General features: G+C 41.7%; 1 protein-coding gene across 1 annotated transcript; it reads left to right on the top strand.

The window, feature by feature from the left end:
* The first annotated feature begins 1,233 nt into the window (after nucleotides 1-1,233).
* LOC147055532 (uncharacterized) lies at nucleotides 1,234-21,547 on the top strand. Its single transcript, XM_085915325.1, has 42 exons — nucleotides 1,234-1,312; nucleotides 1,825-1,863; nucleotides 2,083-2,344; nucleotides 2,417-2,531; nucleotides 2,900-2,972; nucleotides 3,063-3,151; nucleotides 3,224-3,434; nucleotides 3,514-3,642; nucleotides 4,060-4,177; nucleotides 4,241-4,379; nucleotides 4,555-4,659; nucleotides 4,730-4,799; nucleotides 4,900-5,037; nucleotides 5,106-5,270; nucleotides 5,504-5,598; nucleotides 5,815-5,941; nucleotides 6,012-6,267; nucleotides 6,403-6,452; nucleotides 6,589-6,689; nucleotides 6,770-6,921; nucleotides 7,001-7,139; nucleotides 7,225-7,332; nucleotides 7,545-7,718; nucleotides 7,788-8,027; nucleotides 8,111-8,267; nucleotides 8,474-8,602; nucleotides 8,715-8,865; nucleotides 8,947-8,990; nucleotides 9,088-9,279; nucleotides 9,393-17,858; nucleotides 18,024-18,262; nucleotides 18,588-18,759; nucleotides 18,846-19,090; nucleotides 19,179-19,362; nucleotides 19,435-19,636; nucleotides 19,720-19,898; nucleotides 20,165-20,234; nucleotides 20,315-20,454; nucleotides 20,542-20,573; nucleotides 20,654-20,819; nucleotides 20,950-21,073; nucleotides 21,164-21,547. Exons 1-42 carry the CDS (start codon nucleotides 1,234-1,236, stop codon nucleotides 21,339-21,341), a joined length of 14,244 nt encoding a protein of 4,747 aa, XP_085771451.1. The 3' UTR covers nucleotides 21,342-21,547.
* Nucleotides 21,548-21,623: the final 76 nt, after the last annotated feature.

The raw sequence follows: 21,623 nt of genomic DNA, 5'->3' as shown, positions 1-21,623 counted from the left end.
CCACACCTAAAATAAAAGATAGCAAAGATCCACTCATGCTTGTCTTAGCATGGCAGTGGGCACGGTTTGTTGTCAGAGCTTTGCCAAACTGCTGGAGACGATTTTGATGAGAGGCTTGATTGTTCTCCAGTTTATGAATACGTATTGACACAATGATGTTTAACTTTTATTTTCCAAAAGTGAGCTATGACTCAGTGGGTTTATACAAACAGAAATATGTGAGTAGGATGGGGCAGGACTTAACAAAGAGGATAGGAAGTTCTGCATTTTGGATAAATGAAAGTGAAGTGTTGCCTATTGTACATGATGTTTTTGTGTGTGATCCCAGATAAGATCCAAGGAAAGTCCAAACTGAAGCAAAAACCCATCTCAAATCCCAAATGTTGGTATGTTACAGATTTTTTTTATTTTAGGATATGTGAGATATTTTCTGAGATTTATGTTTTTGGGGGTCTTGAATTTTTGTGAATATGAGAGTTTTTTTTTTTTTATGATTGTTTTTTTATGATTGGTTTATGTGAATAGGAGTGTTTATTTGTGTCCAAGCTTTTTTTAGAGAATGTGAGAATTTTTTGGCCAAGAATATGAGTTTTATTTTTCCTCATTCAATCATTTTTGGCGTCGTTTCCAATTGCTTTTCTGTATGTCCGTAAACATTCAAAAAGCTGCCAACTCATCTAGAATTAACCATGCTTGGCTAGATATGACCTTTAGTGGATCCATGCTTGATTAGAATGATGAGATGGCTAATATTTAGTCAAGGTACGCTCGGCCCATATGCATAAAGACTTTAAGACATGGACATCTCAGTAGATAAAGTGGCACTGCCCACTGTTTGAAATGTTCTAGTTGACTGAGAAGAGCATACACTCATTGTTTAAGTAACAACAACACCACACTGACAACGTCCTTGTACAGAAACCAGAGAAATACATTAACCTAAGCATATCATAAGGAAAGTATACATTTTCATCATCCATCAGCATTGACAATACACTAGATATATTTTAAAAGTTGGTTTTACTTACAGGAGGACGTACGGTGATGTGGAAAGATTATGATAAAACTATATCAAGGGATCACGTCACATGGAGACGGAGAAGATGTGTTATTGTAAGCATATGGTGCTGACACCCACAGTGTCACAATATTACCCCTCCTAAATTGTAAACAGCTAATGAACTATATTAAATGTCAGTGGTCATTTGGGTCCAGTTCACCCGGTTGATGCCAATGGAAACATACGGGATGGCGCTTGGATGGGTGATCCCATGGATCAGCATCTACTTTGGACTGTCTGATGCATCCAGTGGTATGTATTACCCTAAGGAAGAGCTGTGTCGATGTAGAAATGGAAATGCTATTAAATTCTCAGTCGCCCAAACAATAAAAATAGAATGTAAAGAATTAAAGTTAGTACATCATGATTAATTCAAATATTCGAAAAATAGAATGTAAAGAATTAAAGGTAGTACATCATGATTAATTCAAATATTTACTAGATTATGGTCATGTATTTAACAAATAAATTCAATAAATTTACAAGATAAATTAAATTTAATTAAGTAACACTTTGTTACTAAATATTTTGATATTGTCTGTCTATATGTGTTGCAGCACCATATATTTAGCTGACTTTGATCCCAAATTGCAAGGCAATGCTAGAAATATGTTGTAGGGTTGCAGAATTCAAATTTATCAGATGAAGTAGTACATGGTATTATTGCTCTCCTGTTTGATTTATGCAGTTAGATTTTCGCTATGTGTAACAATGCAATGGAAGCCAGAATTTCTTCATTTATGAATTGATTTTTCCTTTTCAAGTCCCACTTCAGACTGTGACAGCAGTGCCAGTATTTACAGGTGAGATCAATTTAAAGAAGACAAATTATGAAATGTCTTGTGTTTTAATGGCATATCCGTGACGTTATAGATGGCTCCGAAATGTCAATTTTAAATGAATCAATTATTGGAATTTTACTCGACAGTCAATTTCACATCATATGGCCTGTTTAAAGACAAAAAAGGTTTTAAAAATGATTCAGCTGTTTCCATGTCACTTCATTTGTAACCCCATTACAGAAGTGAGCGCATCCCACGACAACCAGTTCTGCAGCACATGGGGAAACTACCATTTCCGGACTTTCGACGGAGAATTTTTCCAGCTTCGCTCCAACTGCAACTATCTCCTTGCATCCAACTGTAAGGGCAGCTATGAGGACTTTAACATCCAGCTGCAACGACAGGAGACAGACTGGTCTGCTCCTCTCAAATGGATCACCATGAGACTGGAAGGAATGGTGGTGGAACTCTCCAATTCCTCCATCGTGGTCAATGATGAGATGTGAGTATGTGTGAACATTGACATTTCAGGTTTTATGGGTTAACTCATATTTCTTGTCTTTTTTCTCTCCAGTGTAACGTTGCCTTTCAGTCAAGCAGGCCTGTCCATCATGAGAACATTCTCCTATGTTAGGTTTGAGGCGACAAGTGGCGTCATTGTCATGTGGAATGAAGAAGACACGCTCTGGGTAGGTTCATTCACCAAGTCATCCTTCCCCATTGAAATGAATGGAAATGCAATTAAATCGTTCCAAGCCCCTTCCAAAAAATAGAGCTTGACTGATATGGATTTTATTGAGGCCAATGCTGATCACGTCTCTGCCCAAAGAAATGCCACCAGCTCACCAACGCGCATGCTTGGCAACCCGCTAAAGCAGCTACATTGCTAACATGGCATATTCATGTTGGAATATTGCTAACGATTCAATGTTATATTTTTTGGACCTCACAATTAATTAAAAAAAATACATGAGAGGCAATCAACTTACCTGATGACCCTACAGGAACATTTACGGGTTGAAATCTTAAATATTGTGTATTTTGACACAATTTCCAGGTTGAGTTGGATTCGAAATACAAGAATAAAACTTGTGGGTTGTGCGGTGACTTCAATGGAGACCACACTGATGGTGAGTAAAGATTGTACAAGAGAGATTATATAACAATTTTCTAGCCTAATACAAAGTCAGCATTTAAATGTACCAAACTCTCTTTTTCAGGGTCTGTTGAGGAATTAGATGAAGCCTGGAAAACTGACAACTGTGACAAAATCTCGCCTCCTTCCCCTCAAACCTGCTCCATAAGTCAGGTATCAAATTGGACAATAGCCTCAAATTAATATTTGTCCAACACAAATTCAACACGTTGATTTTCTCCGCAGAGGGCCGACTGTGAGAGTTTTGTGTCCGAGGCTTCTTTCCTGAGCTGTCACGAGCGAATCAACAGTGCGGCCTTTGTGGACGCTTGTGTCAAGGACTTGTGCGCTTGTAAAAGCAACTCCACGTCCTGCTTGTGTTCAACCATGGCAGAGTACTCACGCCAATGCGCACACGCGGGCGGGGCGCCGCAGGAATGGAATGCGCATTTGTGCGGTGAGGAAAACAAATATTTGAGATGCTTATTCATTGAAATAACTTTGATTCACTTTTACTCCTCTTTGATAAATAATAGCTAAGAAAACATGCCCGTTTAACATGGAGTACAAAGAATGTGGGAGCCCTTGCGTGGACACCTGCAGTGACCCACAGAGGAGTCAAGTGTGTGAGGAACACTGCGTAGATGGATGCTTCTGTCCACCTGGTAAGATTTTATACATACAGAAACCATGCTGCCTTGAGCTAGGTGTGATTTAACTTTCAGTTGTTTTTTTTTGCTTTGACTATTGACTGAGCAGTAATCACATAATGAAAAACAGAAAAAATGGAAAATAGCCAAAGGTGAATCTGATCTGACTCCTGGAGAAGTCCAAGCATATTTCAGAGGGAGTCAGTGGCCCTACTGCCCCCCCCCCCCCTCTAGCTCTGCCACTGATGTGCAGTATATCTTGCAATTTCTGTATAATGCTTAAAACTATTGGATAAATATGTATTAAAAAAATTGTGAGATTGTATATTATTAGGCATGGACAACCAATGAATCAAGCATGTCCTCCCATGTTATTGCTTATGCTTAGACAACAATCAACTCAACCACTAATTTTCTAATGTGTCTTCCAAGGGACTCTCTTGGACGACATTGGTGATAACGGCTGTTTGCCCGCCGATCAATGCTCCTGTATGCACAACGGCAAGCCTTATAAACCTGGCGAATCCTACTCCAGGGCCTGTCAGACATGGTGAGGACTAACTTTATCCGGAAGCTTCTATACAAAGCTGACTTTTCATGAATTTTTTCACAGCACGTGTTTTCACGGCGAGTGGAAGTGCCATGATACTGACTGTCCTGGTGTCTGCTCTGTACTTGGTGGGTCACACATCTCCACTTATGATGATAAGACGTACACTTTCCATGGAGACTGCTCTTATGTTCTTACAAAGGTAAGGCCTATTGCGCAAGACAGGCTGAATGCTAACTGGATTGAAATGCTTCTTGATAATGTTGCTCTAATTCCAAATTAGCTTTGAGATATGGATGCTAGCTGGTATCGATACCTGGTATCGGTACTTGATCCATCGATGTTATGTGTGTTACAATGCATGTTTTTCTCTGTAGGAGATGAACGGAACTTTCATTGTCCTGGGTGACCTTGTCAGATGTGAAAAATCCGATCAATCAACATGCCTGACTGCAGTCACTCTACTGCTGCCCAAGTCCACGGTAAGGATTGTTTTGTTTACACACAATTGAAGACATATTTTGTTATATCGAATGCATTCTCCACAAACAGATGATTACTGTTGACTCGAGCGGTCAAGTTTTCGTCAACAAACTCACCTCTCGTTTGCCTCTCTTCATGGGTAGGTGCTTTTTTTTTGGTCCTTTTTGTATTTCCTGTCATGAAAAATGACTTGGATCACTTTTATCCGCTCGGTAATCACCTGTTTGTTTTCTCTACAGATGACGTGACAGTCTTCAGCCCATCCACCTTTTACGTTGTGATCCACACTGTCTATGGGCTTCACCTCGAGGTTCAACTCACGCCCATCATGCAGGTTTACATCAAAGCCAGTCTTCCCCATAAAGGCAAACTCCAAGGTGAGGTGAAAACATTTGTCTAGCCTGGCTTCTCTGTTCTATCATATAATTAATTTCTCTCTTTGCAGGTCTTTGTGGAGATTTTAACGATGTCGAATGCAATGACTTCAGAACCAGAAGCGGGATGATTGAGGGAACGGCTGCCGCATTTGCCAACTCGTGGAAGACTAAAGGAGGCTGTCCAGATGTCAACCATACACTCGGTGACCCCTGCCTTCTGAGTGTACACAAAGGTAAGATATGATGATTTTTTAAAAAATACAATATTCTTGCAATGTTTATCTAAATACAGTGATCATGCCCAAATCAATATACTACTGTGAAATAGGAAATATTGGGTCTAGGAAAAAAACTATCTCGCGAGGCAGTCACCATGTTAAAACCGTCATTAACTGTACTGTTTTATATATTTTTTAAAAGTTATCTTCCACTTTTTCTGATACTGTATGATTTTGTGTCTTTTCAGAAAAATACGCTCACCACTGGTGCTCCCTCCTGATTGACACAACTGGGGTGTTTTCCAAATGCCATTCTGAGATAAACCCAGAGGACTATCTAGCTGTAAGCATTTCTGCTACATTTCTAAAAGGACCAAGGAAAATATTGCATATATTTCCTGCATGTAAAACATATTATCAAATTGATCAATGACTCCATAACATCCTTCGTGGGGTTTACTGCCAGCCCAGTTAAAATGGATTTCTGACGTCCATAGCCGTCAACGGCAGTGAGTGATATTACACAACACATTAAGCTCGATACGTTCTCTCCCTACAGTCTTGTATATACGACACATGTGCTGGTGAAAACAGTTTGGATTCCGTATGTGCTACCATCTCCTCCTACGTTCACGCGTGTGCCGCTGCCGGCGTCTCCTTGACAGGATGGCGAGAGGTCGTGTGCGGTGAGTTTCATCCAATGTACGCTTTTATCATTTCGATTTCGACTCATGGTATCGTATGTTCTTTCAATAGGGAAATACACATCAGCTTGCCCTTCGACTTTAGTGTTTGACTATCACATGACAAGCTGTGGACGCACGTGCCACTCTCTGGGTCAGCCTGACTTAACTTGCGATGCCGATTTGACCCCCGTGGACGGCTGCGGCTGCGCTGAGGGAACTTATCTCAACGAGAGGGGAGAGTGTGTGCCGGCCTCTCAGTGCTCCTGCCATGTCGGCGACATGGTGCTGCGGCCGAAGCAGATCATCAGGGTCCATGGACAAATTTGGTGAGTACTCATGAAAAGTCAAGGAAATTTTCTGAAATACACAAGAACGTCTAGAGGTGAACTTAAATAGGATGACATCACAAACATGTTCACTTGATCCTCTAATGGACAAGCTATAATTTTAATTTTTTTCAGCGTCTGCCATGGTGGGAAACTCAACTGTACAGGAAACCATTTGACTGAATGTAAGCACAAAAACCACCCATCAAATTTTTGAAAAAGTTCAGAATTACCTTTTTGGATTAGTCTATAATGAAAATAAACTATGGATTTTTTTAACCAATGCTAATGATCTTGCGAACAATTGTGCTCTCTGTTTAGCATGCAATGCTCCAATGACTTTCTTCAACTGCTCAAATGCAAAGCCTGGTGACACAGGGTCAGAGTGCCAAAAGACGTGTCAAACTCTGGACACAGAATGTGTAAGACTCAAACAAATGATTTAAAACCGATCTTATTCGTTGACTGTGGGTGAATTTGCCATTGTGCTTCTGCTGTTCAGGTTAGTACACATTGCGTGTCAGGCTGCGTATGTCCTGCTGGCTTGTTGTCCGACGGGAAAGGAGGTTGCATCGAGGAGACGGAGTGTCCATGCACTTATAACGGACAATCCTACAAGCCTGGAGAGACTGTTAAAGTGGACTGCAACACCTGGTAAACATTCTCTGAAGTGTCCTATTGCATTAGTCTTACGTGCTACTTACTTTATGTGAACTTTATCATGTGATCAAAGCACTTGCAAGAGTCGACAATGGGAATGCACCAGTCAACAATGTGATGGAATCTGTACAATATATGGAGAAGGCCATTACATCACGTACGATGACAAGAAATTCTCCTTTAATGGGGATTGTGGTTACGTCTTTACTCAGGTATCACTTGTGCTAATTATGTGATTTTTTTTCTTTTTTTTTGCTTGCTTGCATCGTAAATATTATATTCATCATTGTCATCTAGGATTACTGTGGGGAAAACAAGAACGGCACTTTCAGGGTTCTGACTGAGAGCATTCCATGTGGACCAAGTGAAACCATTTGCTCTACTGCTATCAAGCTCTACTTAGGGGTATATCATTCTATTATAATAAGCAATAGTATAATATAAAATTCAGTAATAAAGAATCAAATATGAGTCAGTCAATCAAAAATAAGTTGACAATAATAATGCAAACGAATCTGAAATTTAGCTAACACGACGTAAATAAAATAAAAATATATGCATTGTACAACATTGTGATGTTCTTTTAATTTTAATTAATTTTTTTTTTTTTCTTTCAGAATAGTGAAATTGTCCTTAAAGAAGGAACCGTCATAAAACATAACACAGGGTTAGAAATACCCTATAAAGTTCATACTATTGGGTTATATCTCGTCATTGAGGCAAAGAATGGTCTAACTCTCATCTGGAATAAGAAGACAACACTCATGATCAAATTGAGCTCAGCATTTAAGGTGAGGGAACCCGCATCAGTGATTGGTGTCATCTCTATAAACTAACTCACTTTGTTTAATTTATTCCAGGGAAAAGTTTGTGGTCTATGTGGGAATTACGACGGAAACGTCAAGAATGACTTTACCACCCGAAATAAAGAAGTGGTGGTAGATCCCTTCGAGTTCGCCAACAGCTGGAAAGTGTCACAGAGCTGTGCTAACACAAAAGCGCTTACAAGTCCTTGCACGCTTTACTCTCATAGACAAGCGTGGGCACTCAAACGTTGCAGCATCATCAATAGTGCAGTGTTTGATACCTGCCATTCAAAGGTAATGCAAAAAAAAAATCCACTTATATTTGTGGGTTATAAATCAAACTCTAATCATCTATTTTTTTTTTTTATTCTTCAAAGGTGGATCCCCAGCATTATTATAATTCTTGTGTAAGAGACACATGCGCGTGTAATACTGGAGGAGATTGCGAATGCTACTGCTCGGCCGTAGCCGCCTATGCAGCGGCCTGTAATGAGGCTGGAGCTTGTATAAAATGGAGAACTCCATCTATCTGTCGTAAGTGCTCATTGTAAAAAAAAAAAAAAGATTTCAATCCATCCCTGCATAATACTCACTGTTTCTCATACTAGATTAATAAATATTCTGTTCCTCATAAAATGTCATAAGATGGTATAATGTCCATACATATTGCTATAAATAAATCAACATTGTTTAAATGATTGTTTTATATTCTACGTCTTAACGTTTATTTCTTTAATCAGCTCTTTTCTGTGATTACTACAATCCTGATGGTGAGTGCGAATGGCATTACGAAGCTTGTGGAAAACCTTGCATGAAGACTTGCAGGAATCCATCTGGAAAGTGCTATACTCACATCCCAGCTTTAGAAGGTACCTTGCTCATGATTAGCATCAGTCAGTAAAATGGAGGCACCCTAAGGGTTGTCTTTCTGCTTTTGCCAATTATGTGCTGGTACCATTGAAAGTTGTAATGTTCTTTAAGGTTGTTATCCAAGGTGTCCACCCAATCAACCGTTTTTGGAAGAGGTAACAATGAAATGCGTGTCACTGGAGCAATGTGGGTGCTATGATGATGAAGGGAAGCATTATGCCGAAGGAGAAACAATGCCTCCAATAGAAAACTGTCAGAAATGGTAGGATTTTTTTCATCCGAACTCTAAAAACATTTTCGCGACATGAATTTTTAAAATCAAATCATTTCATTTGCACTTTAGTCAATGTTCTTCATCAGAGAGGCAGTGCTCCTACAGCATTGAAGGTAAAACTGAAAATTGTATTGTTACTTTCTTAAAGTCCTCTAAGATAAAAAAAAAAAAATCTTTTAAAAATAATCTTTACATTGTTTTGTTTTGCAGATTGTGTTTGTTCATATAATGGAGAATTATACAATTATGGAGATATAATATACGACACTCATGATGGAGATGGTACTTGTATTACTGCTATTTGTGGTGAACATGGAAATATTACAAGAGAAGTACAAGCCTGCAGTCCCTCAACTACGCAGAAGCCAATGACGACAACACAATTTGTGTTTGTGACAACAGGTAACGATCAACTATGAAATATGCAGTACAGCATGAGTACAATAAAATACATGTTATTGCCCTGTATCACAACACACTGATTATTTTTGGTTGTTATGTTTTGGCTATTATAGAAAGACTAACCTCTACAAAGGCCCAAACTACCACAGGGAAACCCATCACAATAACCTTCAAACCCACAACATTCACAAAAGAGCCTACTACAATTACAACAACAACACAAAAGCCATCCACGCCGACAACGACTACCGCAACAGTTACATCTGGACAAACATCAACACCATCAGAGTGTCTTGTCTGTCACTGGTCTTCTTGGATCAACAATCATTACCCGGACCCTACCCCCAATGGTGGAGATTATGAGACTACAGCAAACATAACTGATCCAAGTCTGAATGCCTGCAAACAACCACTTGAAATAGAATGCAGAGCAAAAGCATTTCCTGATGTACCTATAGCTCAGCTAGGTCAAAAGGTAACATGCAACCCGACAGATGGACTCATCTGTCATAACAAAGAACAGGGCATACCTCCGATCTGTTATGACTATGAGATTAGAGTCAAATGTTGCCTCAACCATTGTGTCACTCCAACCAAAGCAACAACTGCAAGGGCCACAACAGAAAAACCTACCACTACTTTGGCCACAACTACAGAAAAGCCCACCACTATGACCAAAATAACCATTCCACCCACAGAACAACCCACCACAATTACAGAAGAACCCACCACCACGACAAAAGCCACACAAAAGCCGACCATACCAACAACTACGTCAACAAAGGCAACCACACTTACTACTGAACAGACTAAAACCAGCACAACCACAGAAAAACCCACCACTATTACAGAAAACCCTATCAATACAGTTACACAAAAGGCCAGCACGACGGTTTCTGTAACAACTGAAAAACCCACTACTATGGCTGCTATGACCACCACAGCCACAAAGCTACCCACCACAGCTACAGATAGATCAACCACTCTTACAGAATCTCCAAGCACAACCACTCTTACAGAATCTCCAAGCACATCAATTGAGATCCAAACCACAACCATTACATTTACAGAAAAACCCAACACAGCATCGACAGTGAAGACAAGCACAGTTGTGCAAACAACAGAAGAACCCACAACTACCACAGAAACTCCCACAACAACTACCAAAGGAACAGCTACTACAACGACCATAGAACAGAAACCCACAACCACAGTTTCAGAAACTGCTGGTATTGCAACCACTACATCCAAAGTTACAGAAAGAGTAACCGAAGCAACTCCACAACAACCTAGCTCCACTCCCAAAACCACAGAGAAACTGACAACGCAGGCTACAGAGAGGCCTACCACCATAACAACTGCAAAGGTACCCACAACAAAGCCAACAGGAACAACCACAGAAAGCCCCACAACAACAGCAATCACATCAACTCAAAAACCAATGACCACAACAACCCCTGAAATTATCACAAATACAATTGTTCCAACTGCACAGTCGACAGGACCCTTGGTGACGATTACCGAGTCCCAAACTACAACAACAGGAAAACCCACCACAGCAACCCTCCAACCCACAACATATACAAAAGAACCCACCACCACCACAACAACTACACAAAGACCATCCACACCTACAACAACTCCAACAACATTTACGACTGAAAAGGCCCAAACCACCACACCTACAGCAAAACCCACATCAACACCATCAGAGTGTCTTGTCTGTCACTGGTCTTCTTGGATCAACAATCATTACCCGGACCCTACCCCCAATGGTGGAGATTATGAGACTACAGCAAACATAACTGATCCAAGTCTGAATGCCTGTAAACAACCCCGTGAAATAGAATGCAGAGCAAAAGCATTTCCTGACGTACCTTTGGATCAGCTTGGTCAAAAAGTAACATGCAACCCGACAGATGGACTCATCTGTCATAACAAAGAACAAGGCATACCTCCGATCTGTTATGACTATGAGATTAGAGTCAAATGTTGCATCAACGATTGTGTGACTCCAACCAAAGCTACAACTACAAAGGCCACAACAAATGCAGTTGCAACAGAAAAGACCACAACTGTGGTAGCCACTTCCACAGAAAAGCCAACTATGGCTAAAACCACCATTCTACCCACAGAAAAACCAATCACAACTACAATAGAACCCACCACAGTGACAACAACCACACAAAAGCCATCCATAACCACCACTACTGCAACAAAAGCAACCACATTTACTACTGAGCAAGCTCGTACCACAGAAAAACCCACTACAGTTACAGAAGTACCAACAACAGCCACAGTTACAGAAAACCCCACCATCACAGTTACACAAAAGGCCAGCACTGCTCTAACAACAGAAAAGCACACATCTGTGTATGCTACAACCATCACAACCACAAAACTACCCACCATACCAACAGAAAGACCGACAACCATTACAGAATCTCCTAGCACAGCAACAGAGATCCAAACCACAACAATTGCAGTTACAGAAAAACCCAACACAGCATCAACAGAAAAGATAAGCACAATGGTTCCGACAACTGAAAACCCCACAACTACCATGGAAAACCCCACGACAACTACAGAAAGATCAAGTCTTCCAACCACCATTGTACAAAAAACTACAACCACAGCTTCAGAAACCACAACTACAGGCCAAGTCACAGAAGAAGTAACTGAGACAGCAACAGAACACCCAACCTCCCCTGCCAAAACCACAGAAAAAATGACAACACTAGCTACAGAAAAGCCTACCACCAAAACGACAGAAAGTTTACCCACGACAAAGCCACGCAGAACAACAGAAGGTTCCACCACGACTGCAGTCACGTCCCCTGAAATAGTTACAAATACAAATCTTCCAACTGCATCTTCAACTGCACCCTTGGTTACATTTAGTCCAGAGGTCCAAACGACAACAACTGAAAGACCAACAACAACAACAACCGTCCCACCCACGACACTTACAGAGGAACCCACCACTATCACAACAACCACAGAAAAACCCACCACAGTTACTGAAAACCCCACCACCATGGTGACACAAAAGGCTAGTACTACTGTTGCTGTAACCACAGGAAAAACCACTACTGTTGGTACTTCGACCATCACAGCCACAGAAGAACCCACCACAGTAACAGAGAGACCGACCACAGGTACAGAATCTACAAGCACAGCAACAGGAATCCAAACAACAACGATTACAGTGACACTAAAACCCAGCACAGCATCAACGGAAAAGATAAGCACAACTATTCCAAAATCTGAAAAACCCACAACTACCACAGAAAGCCCCTCAACAGCTACAGAAGGGCCAACTACTGCAACCACCATAGTACAAAAGCCCACAACCACAGTTTCAGAAACAGCTGGTATTACCGCCACTACATCCAAGGTGACAGAAAAGGTAACGGGAGCAACTACACAACAACCTAGCTCCACTCCCAAAACCACAGAAAAACTGACAACACAGGCTACAGAGAAGCCTACCACCATAACAACTGCAAAGGTACCCACAACAAAGCCATCAAGAACAACAACCGAAAGTCCCACCACAACTGCAGTCACATCAACTGGAAAACCAATCACGATAACCCCTGAAATTGTCACAAATACAATTCTTCCAACTGCACAGTCGACAGGACCCTTGGTGACGATTACCGAGTCCCAAACTACAACAACGGAAAAACCCACTACAGCAACCCTCCAACCCACAACATATACAAAAGAACCCACCACCACCACAACAACTACACAAAAACCATCCACACCTACAACAACTCCAACAACATTTACGACTGAAAAGGCCCAAACCACCACACCTACAGCAAAACCCACATCAACACCATCAGAGTGTCTTGTCTGTCACTGGTCTTCTTGGATCAACAATCATTACCCGGACCCTACCCCCAATGGTGGAGATTATGAGACTACAGCAAACATAACTGATCCAAGTCTGAATGCCTGTAAACAACCACTTGAAATAGAATGCAGAGCAAAAGCATTTCCTGACGTACCTTTGGATCAGCTTGGTCAAAAAGTAACATGCAACCCAAGAGATGGACTGATCTGTCACAACAATGAACAAGGCATACCGCCGATCTGTTATGACTATGAGATTAGAGTCAAATGTTGCATCAACGATTGTGTGACTCCAACCAAAGCTACAACTACAAAGGCCACAACAAATGCAGTTGCAACAGAAAAGACCACAACTGTGGTAGCCACATCCACAGAAAAGCCAACTATGGCTAAAACAACCATTCTACCCACAGAAAAACCAATCACAACTACAAGAGAACCCACCACAGTGACAACAACCACACAAAAGCCATCCATAACAACCACTACTGCAACAAAAGCAACCACATTTACTACTGAGCAAGCTCGTACTACAGAAAAACCCACTACAGTTACAGAAGTACCAACAACAGCCACAGTTACAGAAAACCCCACCATCACAGTTACACAAAAGGCCAGCACTGCTCTAACAACAGAAAAGCCCACAACTGTGTATGCTACAACCATCATAGCCACAAAATTACCCACCGTAGGAACAGAAAGACCGACAACCATTACAGAATCTCCAAGCACAGCAACAGAGATTCAAACCACAACAATTGCAGTTACAGAAAAGCCTAGCACAGCATCAACAGAAAAGATAAGCACAATGGTTCCGACAACTGAAAACCCCACAACTACCGTGGAAAACCCCACGACAACTACAGAAAGACCAAGTCTTCCGACCACCATTGTACAAAAAACTACAACCACAGCTTCAGAAACCACAACTACAGGCCAAGTCACAGAAAAAGTAACTGAGACAGCAACAGAACACCCAACCTCCACTGCCAAAACCACAGAAAAAATGACAACACTAGCTACAGAAAAGCCTACCACCAAAACGACAGAAGGTTTAGCCACTACAAAGCCACACAGAACAACAACAGAAGGTTCCACCACGACTGCAGTCACATCTCCTGAAATAGTGACAAATACAAATCTTCCAACTGCATCTTCAACTGCACCCTTGGTTACATTTAGTCCAGAGGTCCAAACGACAACAACTGAAAGACCAACAACAACAACAACCGTCCCACCCACGACACTTACAGAGGAACCCACCACTATCACAACAACCACAGAAAAACCCACCACAGTTACTGAAAACCCCACCACCATGATGACTCAAAAGGCTAGTACTACTGTTGCCGTAACCACAGGAAAAACCACTCCTGTTGCTACTTCGACCATCACAGCCACAGAAGAACCCACCACAGTAACAGAGAGACTGACCACAGGTACAGAATCTACAAGCACAGCAACAGGAATGCAAACGACAACAATTACAGTGACACAAAAACCCAGCACAGCATCAACGGAAAAGATAAGCACAACTGTTCCAAAAACAGAAAAACCCACAACTACCACAGAAAACCCCATAACAGCTACAGAAGGACCAACTACTGCAACCACCATAGTACAAAAACCCACAACCACAGTTTCAGAAACTGCTAGTATTGCCACCTCTACAGCCAAAGTTACAGAAAAAGTAACCGAAGCAACTCCACAACAACCTAGCTCCACTCCCAAAACCACAGAGAAACTGACAACGCAGGCTACAGAGAGGCCTACCACCATAACAACTGCAAAGGCATCTACAACAAAGCCAACAGGAACAACCACAGAAAGCCCCGCAACAACAGCAATCACATCAACTCAAAAACCAATGACCACGACAACCCCTGAAATTATCACAAATACAATTGTTCCAACTGCACAGTCGACAGGACCCTTGGTGACGATTACCGAGTCCCAAACTACAACAACAGAAAAACCCACCACAGCAACCCTCCAACCCACAACATATACAAAAGAACCCACCACCACCACAACAACTACACAAAAACCATCCACACCTACAACAACTCCAACAACATTTACGACTGAAAAGGCCCAAACCACCACACCTACAGCAAAACCCACATCAACACCATCAGAGTGTCTTGTCTGTCACTGGTCTTCTTGGATCAACAATCATTACCCGGACCCTACCCCCAATGGTGGAGATTATGAGACTACAGCAAACATAACTGATCCAAGTCTGAATGCCTGTAAACAACCACTTGAAATAGAATGCAGAGCAAAAGCATTTCCTGACGTACCTTTGGATCAGCTTGGTCAAAAAGTAACATGCAACCCAAGAGATGGACTGATCTGTCACAACAATGAACAAGGCATACCGCCGATCTGTTATGACTATGAGATTAGAGTCAAATGTTGCATCAACGATTGTGTGACTCCAACCAAAGCTACAACTACAAAGGCCACAACAAATGCAGTTGCAACAGAAAAGACCACAACTGTGGTAGCCACATCCACAGAAAAGCCAACTATGGCTAAAACAACTATTCTACCCACAGAAAAACCAATCACAACTACAATAGAACCCACCACAGTGACAACAACCACACAAAAGCCATCCATAACAACCACTATTGCAACTCCAGCAACCACATTTACTACTGAGCAAGCTCATACCACCACAACCACAGAAAGACCCACTACAGCAACAGAAGTACCAACAACAGCCACAGTTACGGAAAACCCCACCAGCACAGTTACACAAAAGGCCAGCACTGCTCTAACAACAGAAAAGCCCACAACTGTGTATGCTACAACCATCACAACCACAAAACTACCCACCATAGCAACAGAAAGACCGACAACCATTACAGAATCTCCAAGCACAGCAACAGAGATCCAAACCACAACAATTGCAGTTACAGAAAAACACAGCACAGCATCAACAGAAACGATAAGCACAATGGTTCCGACAACTGAAAACCCCACAACTACCGTGGAAAACCTCACGACAACTACAGAAAGATCAAGTCTTCCGACCACCATAGTACAAAAAACTACAACCACAGCTTCAGAAACCACAACTACAGGCCAAGTCACAGAAGAGGTAACTGAGACAGCAACAGAACACCCGAGCTCCACTGCCAAAACCACAGAAAAAATGACAACACTAGCCACAGAAAAGCCTACCACCAAAACAACTGAAGCCACTACAAAGCCACGCAGAACAACAGAAGGTTCCACCACGACTGCAGTCACGTCCCCTGAAATAGTGACAAATACAAATCTTCCAACTGCATCTTCGACTGCACCCTTGGTTACATTTAGTCCAGAGGTCCAAACTACAACAACTGAAAGACCCACAACAACAACCGTCCCACCCACGACACTTACAGAGAAACCCACCACTATCACAACAACCACAGAAAAACCCACCACAGTTACTGAAAACCCCACCACCATGGTGACACAAAAGGCTAGTACTACTGTTGCCGTAACCACAGGAAAAACCACTACTGTTGCTACTTCAACCATCACAGCCACAGAAGAACCCACCACAGTAACAGAGAGACCAACCACAGGTACAGAATCTCCAAGCACAGCAACAGGAATCCAAACCACAACAATTACAGTGACACAAAAACCCAGCACAGCATCAACGGAAAAGATAAGCACAACTGCTCCAAAAACAGAAAAACCCACAACTACCACAGAAAGCCCCACAACAGCTACAGAAAGACCAACTACTGCAACCACCATAGTACAAAAGCCCACAACCACAGTTTCAGAAACAGCTGGTATTACCACCACTACATCCAAGGTGACAGAAAAGGTAACGGGAGCAACTACACAACAACCTAGCTCCACTCCCAAAACCACAGAAAAACTGACAACACAGGCTACAGAGAAGCCTACCACCATAACAACTGCAAAGGTACCCACAACAAAGCCATCAAGAACAACAACCGAAAGTCTCACCACAACTGCAGTCACATCAACTGGAAAACCAATAACGACATCCCCTGAAATTGTCACAAATACAATTGTTCCAACCGCACAGTCGACAGGGTCCTTGGTCACATTTAGCACAGGGGCCCAAACGACAACAACTGAAAGACCAACAACAACAACCGTCCCACCCACGACACTTACAGAGGAACCTACCACTATCACAACAACCACAGAAAAACCCACCACAGTTACTGAAAATCCCACCACCACGGTGACACAAAAGGCCAGTACTACTGTTTCTGTAACCACAGGAAAAACCACTACCGTCGCTACTTCAACCATCACAGCCACAGAAGAATCCACCACAGTAACAGAGGAGAGACCAACCACAGTTACAGAATCTCCAAGCACAGCAACAGGAATCCGGACCACAACAATTACAGTAACACAAAAACCCAGCACAGCATCAACGGAAAAGATAAGCACAACTGTTCCAAAAACAGAAAAACCTACAACTACCACGGAAAACCCCACAACAGCTACTGCAACAACCATAGTACAAAAACCCACAACCACAGTTTTAGAAACCACTACATCCCATGAAATTGTCACAAATACAATTGTTCCAACGGCACAGTCGACGGAACCCTTGGTTACCTCCACTGCTAAATCTACTCAACCTTCAACAACCTTGTCAACCACAACGGAAGGAAGAACCACTGAATGCTTCTGCAAATACCTTGATCAGATTTTTGCTCCTGGTAAGTATCAATCAATCGTTTGTCTTTGATCATTTTCTTGTTTTATATCTCATAACAACATCCTGCTGGTGTCTTTCATCTGTCATCATAAGAACCAATCATTTCATTATTTTCAATTCTGCAAGATCATTCCTCAAACTGACTTTACGGATTGACTCTTTTTAGGTACTACCATTTACAATAAAACAGATGACGCTGGTTGGTGTTTCATCGCATATTGCAATAAGACTTGCAATGTTGAGAAGTTTGCAGGACCGTGTCAGCCAACCACGCCACCAAGTCCTACCACCTCCTCAACAACAACTGCCGTAACGACAGAAGTCGTCACAACAACCGCCAGTACCATACCCGTAACCACTGAAGCTGCCCCCAAAGACTGTGATTTCCTCATCCCGCCAAGAAAGGTACCCGACCTCTACAGATGTTGGAATTTGGAAAAACAGTATATGTGCAGCATAACAGCTAAACACTGCTTCACCATGTTTGCTTTGAACTTTTGTCCATTGTTGGCTGGAATAGGCTCCAGTACCCTCCGACATATGAATGATGGATTTTTGTAGTTGCCAATGACAGTTAATATGAAATATTTGAACATGAGTGAAGAAGGGTAGGACAACAAAACTGAATCTTCTCCAGTTCTCTGAATTTAATTATTGTGGGTTGCAATGAGAAGAACAGTCTCTGATTGTCAGTCTAACAGGTGCTTGTGTACTAATTTGTCCTTTTCAGCACGGCGAGTCTTGGATCTCAAGCAACTGTACCTTTTCAATGTGCGAGGATGGAAAAGTCCTAACAGAACACAAGCCATGCGAACCGATAACCATGCCAGTGTGTGAAAATGGTCAACCGCCAGTGAGGGTTTATGATGAAGATGGTTGCTGTTTCCATTACGAATGCACATGTGAGTGAAGCATTTTTGCACATTCCAAAAGAAAGTTCCTAAAATCACTCATAGTCCTTTCCAAATTGATTTCAATCATTTTGTAGGTATTTGCAGCGGCTGGGGAGATCCACACTATATCACATTTGATGGTCAATACTACAGCTTTCAGAAAAACTGCACCTACGTTCTGGTTAAAGAGATTATTCCTCGGCACAATTTTACCGTCCTCATTGACAATGAAAATTGTGACGCCACTGGTGAAATAACCTGTGCCAAAAGCTTGATTGTGTTTTACAAAAGCTACCAAGTCATTCTTACACAGGAGAGAGGAACAACTACAGTCAACACGGTACAATTTATTATCATTTTATTTGGACTTATTTGGTATTTTGTTGTTTAAGAAGGATCCTTGAGTTTCGAATCTTACTTGTGTTCAGGTTTACGTCAACGGCAAGAAAGTAATTCCGACTTACTCCAACGACGACTTTATCATCACAAGCACTGCAATTGAGCTGGTTTTGAGAATTCCGGCAATCCAAGCCGTCGTGACGTTCAAGGGGCTTTTATTCAGCGTTGATTTACCGTTTTCCCTTTTCCAAAACAACACAGAAGGACAGTGCGGTGAGCTAATTATACTTTTTAACATGACATGAAACAAGTTGTCATCTTACACTCATTATCTGATTTCACCAGGTACTTGCGACAATAATAGAAAGAACGACTGCAGATTACCCAACGGGCAGATTCTCACCTCTTGCACTGATATGGCTCATGAGTGGCACGTACCAGATAAGAACAAACCGTACTGCAAGAAGCCTCCACCTCCACCAACACCAAATCCATCGCCAACTCCACCAACTTGTAAACCTGACATTTGTGAAATTATTATCAGCAGGTGAGTAAGCAACCAAGCACAGTCCAATATCTGTTTTTGTTTCTTTATGAGTAATTGTCTTTATCGCTGTATTTTGTGCGAAGCATTTTTGCGGAATGTCACAAAATCATCGCACCGGAGGACTATTATGAGGCCTGTAAATTTGATGTTTGCTCCATGCCAAACTCCAAAGTGGGATGCTCCAGTTTGGAGGCTTATGCAATGATGTGTACTGCGGCGTCAGTCTGTGTCGACTGGAGGAACGCCACACAGGGGCAATGCGGTAAGAGCATTTGGTTTTTTAGCGTAGCTCTTTTTGTATCACAGAATCTTAACTAACTTGTGGACATGGACGCCCCACACCTCGATGGAACAAATTAGAACCATGCCTTTCTCTCCCCGGCCAATCAGTGAAAAGATATCATGATGATAATGACCAATTATTTGAAATAAAAGTTTTTTATTTTTCTTAATCGCCATTTTCAGTGTGTTCCCTACAAAAATGGCATTCATCTATTCAGATGCATGAACATTTTTCTCTTATTCTAGAATACAAATGTCCTGCACATAAAGTCTACAAACCATGTGGGCCCATTGTGGAACCGACTTGCAATGCAAGGTAACCACTCTCATTTCACTCACTGTATTTACTCCACACACTTTAAAGTTGGTTTTGATATCATACTATTTTCTCTTTAGATACAATTACAAGTATACACAGCAATGCCAGGGAGAAAACTATTACCAGAGGTCTGACTGTAATACATTTGTGGAAGGATGTTTCTGTCCACCCGGCACAATCTTATTCAATTCAAACTCCGACATCTGTGTCATCGCTTGTAAGAGTCACTCACAAACATTTATCAGATTACTGTAGACTTAATTAAATGAATTTAAAACCCGGAATTATTTGTTTCCTGTCTAAGGTTGCACTGGTCCTGATGGTGAACCGAAAGAGGTACCGACCCCAATTGCGATTATTGTTTTCCTGGTTTGTGTTGGACTGGTTACGGTTAACCATTGTTTCACCACCCACAGATTGGGGAGTCCTGGCTGAGTGGATGTCAACAGTGTGTTTGCGATGCGGATACGCTGAGTGTGCGATGTGAACCTCGCGTGTGTCCCACTCAAGCACCAATAACCTGTAAGGAAGGTGAGGTGTTGGTGAACCAAACAGTGGACTGCTGCCAGACTCAGACATGTGGTGAGTTAAAGAAGCTGCAACACTTTGGGAGACCAATCAGAGTCCAGATATGGACATCCTTTCATCCTATAAGATATTCTCTGATGAATGTTTTGCTGCATATAAACAAACAATCTGTTGTCTTTCCCAGTTGCTCTTCCTTCCAAATGTAAAATAAACACAAACGCCACCTACTTACACGTAAATGATTGCAAGTCAGTCGTGCCAGTGGAAATGACAACTTGCGAAGGATCCTGTGGAGCGTCGACATCAATGTGAGATTTGGCTTTATGATTAGATAGATTTTTTTCCTAATGTGTGTTTAGCACCTCTGATTATGTGCGAAACCATGTCTATCTGCTCAGGTACTCTGCGGAGAGCAACAGTCTGACGCACTCTTGCTCATGTTGTCAAGAAACAGCCACTAGCAAGAAAGATGTGGAGATGATTTGTGGTGATGGAAGCAAGATCAAACACTCCTACATTTCAATTGAAAAATGTGGCTGTCAACTCACACATTGCAAACAAAGAACAACACGTTAATTTGGACATTTTAACAGCTTACCATAAAAAACACTTTGACACTTAATTTCCATAAATGCTCAATAAATTGATGGAATAGCGCATCCCACTTATATGTCGATTGCTTCTTTATCATGCACTCTGTTTTCTTGCAGAATGACCAAAGATATTGCTTGACTTGGCATTCTAAAAACCTCTTCATTCCAATAAACATTTTCCCTATTGCAGTGCTATGTTTTATTTATTTTGTGCAACATGAACTATATCAAGTATTCTGCCTATACATATCCACAACTTGATCTG

This window comes from Syngnathus leptorhynchus, chromosome 6 (genome assembly GCF_054491065.1).
Source record: "Syngnathus leptorhynchus isolate UIUO chromosome 6, UIUO_Slep, whole genome shotgun sequence".
In the NCBI taxonomy this organism is placed as follows: Eukaryota; Metazoa; Chordata; class Actinopteri; order Syngnathiformes; family Syngnathidae; genus Syngnathus; species Syngnathus leptorhynchus.
The sequence above is the reverse complement of the archived record's forward strand: the minus strand, read 5'-3'. Positions and strand labels throughout refer to the sequence as shown.

Bases quoted from the DNA above. Each gene is read 5' to 3' on its own strand.
- LOC147055532 (XM_085915325.1), top strand. From the start codon at position 1,234: ATGGAAACATACGGGATGGCGCTTGGATGGGTGATCCCATGGATCAGC. The intron at 2,345-2,416 runs GTGAGTATGTGT...TTTTCTCTCCAG, and splicing joins ATCGTGGTCAATGATGAGAT to TGTAACGTTGCCTTTCAGTC. The intron at 19,091-19,178 runs GTACAATTTATT...ACTTGTGTTCAG, and splicing joins GAACAACTACAGTCAACACG to GTTTACGTCAACGGCAAGAA.